This window comes from Babylonia areolata, chromosome 21 (assembly GCF_041734735.1).
Source record: "Babylonia areolata isolate BAREFJ2019XMU chromosome 21, ASM4173473v1, whole genome shotgun sequence".
In the NCBI taxonomy this organism is placed as follows: Eukaryota; Metazoa; Mollusca; class Gastropoda; order Neogastropoda; family Buccinidae; genus Babylonia; species Babylonia areolata.
Genome location: NC_134896.1, coordinates 13,558,145 through 13,563,144, shown reverse-complemented (window position 1 = coordinate 13,563,144; position 5,000 = coordinate 13,558,145). Strand labels below are relative to the sequence as shown.

The 5,000-nt window shown below is 40.8% G+C and overlaps 1 protein-coding gene across 1 annotated transcript; it reads left to right on the top strand.

Annotated features, from left to right (window-relative positions):
- Positions 1-1,021: 1,021 nt before the first annotated feature.
- Positions 1,022-2,166, top strand: LOC143296560 (uncharacterized). Its single transcript, XM_076608582.1, has 2 exons — positions 1,022-1,147; positions 1,942-2,166. The coding sequence occupies exons 1-2, from the start codon at positions 1,022-1,024 to the stop codon at positions 2,155-2,157; spliced, it is 342 nt and encodes a 113-aa protein (XP_076464697.1). The 3' UTR covers positions 2,158-2,166.
- The last annotated feature ends 2,834 nt before the right edge of the window (positions 2,167-5,000 follow it).

Below are 5,000 nucleotides of genomic sequence, written 5' to 3'. Positions count from 1 at the left end.
GTGGTCTGTCCAGCACTCGGCGCCGCACATGGCCCTCGTGACTCGTACGTCCTGCCTGTCCCTCTTCCTGACGATGACAAAGTCGATGAGATGCCAATGCCCGGAGCGAGGATGCATCCATGACGTCCTGTTACGGGTAGGGAGGCAGAAAACGGTGATTGTGATAAGAAGGTCGTGCTCGGCACATGTCTGGAGAAGTAGTTGACCATTGCTGTTACAGTTGCCAACCCCATGCTTCCCAATCACGCCTTCACAGGAGGTGCTGTCACAGCCAACTCTCCCGTTAAAGTCACCAAGAATGATGAGCTTGTCTGCGTTGGGAACAGTGGTGATGACAGAGTTCAGGTCCTCGTAGAACTTGTCCTTGATCTCGCCGGGTTGGTCATGGTGGGCGCTTAGGCACTGACAATGGTGGTAAACTTCTTCCCGTTGCATAAAGGGAGTTTTACCGTCATCAGGCGATCGTTCACTCCTTTCGGGGGGCCAGCCAGCTTGCCAACGAGGGTTGTCTTCAATGCAAAGCCATCTCCAGCCTCACGTCTCTCTTCAGGTCTGCGACCACTCCAAAAGAAGGTGTAGCCTGCGCCTCGCTCACAGAGTTCGCCTTCTTCTGCCAGTCTGGTCTCACTTGCTTGGGTAGACAAGCCCTGACTCACCGAGGGTTTGAGACCCGTCGGCTACCCTCACCTAGTTTAGCCAGCCTGTCAAAGCCGTTGCCCGGGTGTTGGGCCCTGCCGCATGCTAGCAGCTTCTAGGACCCATAAGTGAGAGCTGGGTGCCGGTGGGAACCAATACAGGACTAAGCACTCCCGGAAGAGCGAGTAATTATCAGTACAAGTGTATCGAAAGACACGAACATTGCACAATTATTTGAATTGCGCATTCATCCTGCACACTGTCACACACATTAAAAGTAAATGATTTTCTAAGAAATTCAAACAAAGCACAGTCTATCTATTCATTCCCATCCTCAGGGTACCGTAAGGAATTCCTGCTGACACAGCTGCTGATGGCAGGCACAATGGCGGTTCTGGCACTGACGGCCCGGCTGGAGGTGTTCTTTGTGCTGGCGATAGTGGCCGGACTGCACAGGGTTACCTTCCATGTCATACCCTACGCTGCTGCCAACGATGTTTTAAGAACCATGGTGAAGGCTTGTTGTGTGAAGAGCGTACATTGTAGTGCCTGTAGCAGGTGTGTGTGTGTGTGTGTGTGTGTGTGTGTGTGTGTGTGTGTGTGTGTATGTGTACGGGCGCATGCATGCATGTGTGTGTGTATGTGTGTGTGTGTGTGTGTGTGTGTGTGTGTGTGTGTGTGTGGGTACGCGCGCGTGCATGTGTGTGTGTGTGTGTGTGTGTGTGTGTGTGTGTGTGTGTGTGTGTGTCTATGTGTCTGTGTGTCCGTGGTAAACTTTAACATTGACATTTTCTCTGCAAATACTTTGTCAGTTGACACCAAATTAGGCAAAAAAATAGGAAAAATTCAGTTCTTTCCAGTCATCTTGTTTAAAACAATATTGCATCTCTGGGATGGGCGCAAAAAAAAGAAGAAAAAAAAAGAAGCCTAATTATATGCAAACTGCATCTACTGTTATATTGATATTTTTTGTATTCTGTAAACTTGGCACTTTGATCTGATATTCTGACCCAACAACAAGAGGAGTCATTATTATCATTTTTTGTTCAAACAGGAACTTCTTTTGCTAAGCATGGAAGTTTTATTTATTTTGCAAACGTTTTGGTGCAGATAGTAAAAAAGGGAAATTACTCTATAATTAATGCTAGGGGACTTAATTTGCTTTAAACTGATCTTTCTCATCTTAAACATTAAATTTTTAAATTATACTCAATACATAAAAAGCTTGGATTTTAAAAAAAAAAGTGTATCACAAGTGAGTCTTGAAGGCCTTGCCTCTCTTGTTTTTTCTTTTTTTGCTGGCAGGATTCTGGAAACGAACGGGTGGGTTTTGTGATGGCCCTGATCACGATCGCCATTCCCGCGGGAGACTGTTTCTTCTTCGCCTGGATGGGTCTACTGGAGCACCTCACCGGGGTGGTCTCTGTGCCCATGTGGTTAGGGGCTCTCTATGGCTGCATGTCGGCCTTGGTCTTCTCCCTCGTCGGCAAGGGGGAGAGATCCGTCTGCTGCTGTTGTTAAGTCTGTCTGTTGTTGATATTGACATTGATGATGGTGACGATGATAAGGTGTTTTTTTTGGTTATTTTTGTGTATGTATGTATGCATATATGTATGTATGTATGTATGTATGTATGTATGTATGTGTGTGTGTGTGTGTGTGTGTGTGTGTGTGTGTGTGTGTGCGCGCGCGTGTGTGCGTGCGTGTGCGTGTGTGCGTGCGTGCGTGCGTGCGTGTGTGTGTGTGTGTGCGTGTGTGTGTGTGTGTGTGTGTGTGTGTGTGTTTATATCAGCCTGTAATGTCCATGATGCTATTGGTCAGAAGCAAAGCACTAGACACAAAACAGGAAGCAGGCACTACACACACGAAAAACAATCACATACACAGGTAGGAACACAGAATCAAAAGACAAGCAAATTGCAAAAGTACCTACCTTTTCACCAGTCCCTGAATGGGAGCAGTGTAAAGCTACCTTTGACATGGATTATACAGATTTATCGAAGAACCAGTCACCATTTTTGTTAAAACCTGAAGTGCTCTCACATATAGAAAATCAATATTCAAATTATCTAAAAATATACACAGACGGATCTGTTCTAGAAGATGGTAATTCAGGAGCGGCTTTTGTAATTCCTTCATTTAGAATAGAAAAACTATACTATATTGGTAGACAATATTCCATTTTCACAGCTGAACTTATAGCCATACTTATAGCCTTAAATTATATTTCAGACATTCCGAAAACTGTAAGTTAAATTTTATTATGTGTAGACTCAAAGTCAGTATTACAAGCTATAGAATCTCCAAATTCAAAGAAGCGAATTGAGATGACAATGGAAATAAAACATATTATTCACCAACTGACAAAACAGGGCATTAAAATAACTTTCTGTTGGGTACCTTCGCACTGTGGAATATCTTCAAATGAGTGGGTAGACCAAGCAGCTAGAAAAGCAGCACGTACCTTTGTAAGAAATCGCTTTGTACATGTGTTGTCGGTGACAATTTTTTATATGGTATTTTGTGTGTGTGTTGATTTTTGTCAACTTGAAAATGCAGACACTTTTTCACGCAGGAACATAAGGTTCCCATCCGATGTTCTGTTGTGCTATATATTGTGAAGCACGTGAATGCCGTTTTTTAAAACTGTTAATTGTTAACATTAGGCCAGTTCCGTTTCCCTGAACTGGTATATTTTTGCTGATGCCAGTCATTGCTGTTTGACTTGTGGGCCAGAAGCATTCCCGTTGTGAACAGTATTGAGGCATACTGGAAATAAGGTATTTATTGATTTGTTTTATTTTGCCGAAGAAACTAAATATTTTTGTTCTTGATAATTTTTCCAATATTCGGCTAAGACTGGTTTGTGTTTAATGTGGAAAAAGATTTTACTTAAAAAAATACGTGAGTTGAATATTGATTTTTCATGTTGGGGATGCTCCAAGTCGAATAATTTTGGGAGCTGCTTGGTATGATGTAAGCGTTAACGCTTCTTTATGTGAATGAAACGGATTTATTTTTGAGTAAGTTGAAAAAAGGAATTTATTTTTTGAGTGAGTTGGGAACTGAACACTTATTTTCTTTCTTTAATTATGTATTTATTAATATCATTAAGTTAATTAAAAAGTAAAAGAAAATGTGAGTTTGCGTTCTTCTAAAAAACAACAACAAAAAAACTTGATTCGCGTTCATGTTTTGCTTTTTTGGTTCGGATGAAGTGCCAGTTGAAAATAACACAGGCCTACGAATTTAAGTAAAAATAATTCCGTTACAACCTTCGAAGGCGCAATACAACTTGACATCCAGTTAGATCTACATGAATGCATTAGCTGTATAGAAAATGTATCTAGAAATCGATTTAAGAAATTACTTATAGATTCAAATAATCAATATTACCAATGTGTAAACACAAAGAATGCAGCTAATCCCAAACATTTTCAAAATTCGACACCAGCAGCACATTCAAGACAAATTACAAGCCTAATGTATAGACTTCGTTTAAATGCCTTTCGTACAAAATTTTCTAAAAATATAAAATGTATATGCGGTAAGCAAATAACTGTAAGCCATCTACTCATTCATTGTCCGAGCATAAGACAGTTACTTCCAAAAGATGTAGTTGATGACTTTTCTTCCAATATTTCATTAGCCACTGAAAAGATTTTGAATGATTATTCATTGCTTAGAATGTTTTCAGAAATTTTAAACTCCAGTCCAGTTGGTATCATCCTTTGATGTATTATATTTAATACTGTTATTTATATTTACATTGTTGTAGGTTAATACTTGTTGATATGCATATACATATTCTCCTTCCCATGACAACTCATTCAATACACACCACAACCTCTTTAGACTTTTTCTTATAATATACTTTTCCTCTGATACATAACATGAACTTAAAAAAAAAAATTTTAACACTAATATTCACATGCATTCCCTTTCCTTTATATAAACACTACTTTACTCATTTCCGTCTAAAAACACTTATAGTGAATAGACGTTAAACTGAAGAACACAGAATTGGAAAAAAAAAAGAAAAAAAAAAGACAGTGGAGAGGCTGTGAGTGAGAAGCACCCCTCCTCCAATCAATCAATCACCCATTCAGTACGCACGCTCGAGCATGAATCCCCCCCCCCCCACCTCCACCATCCTGCCTGCCCCCCCCCTCCCCCCCCGACAGCATAAACAATTGTAACATATTAGAACTGTATATCAATAAGGGAAAAATAACACACAAAAACAACCAACATCTATCAGTATGAAAACACACAGACAGAGAATTGTGAAAGAAAGGTTTGTGTTCGTGAGGAAAGAGAGGCGGCAGGGGACACAACCCTCCGAACTCTCCCCAAGAGGAAGA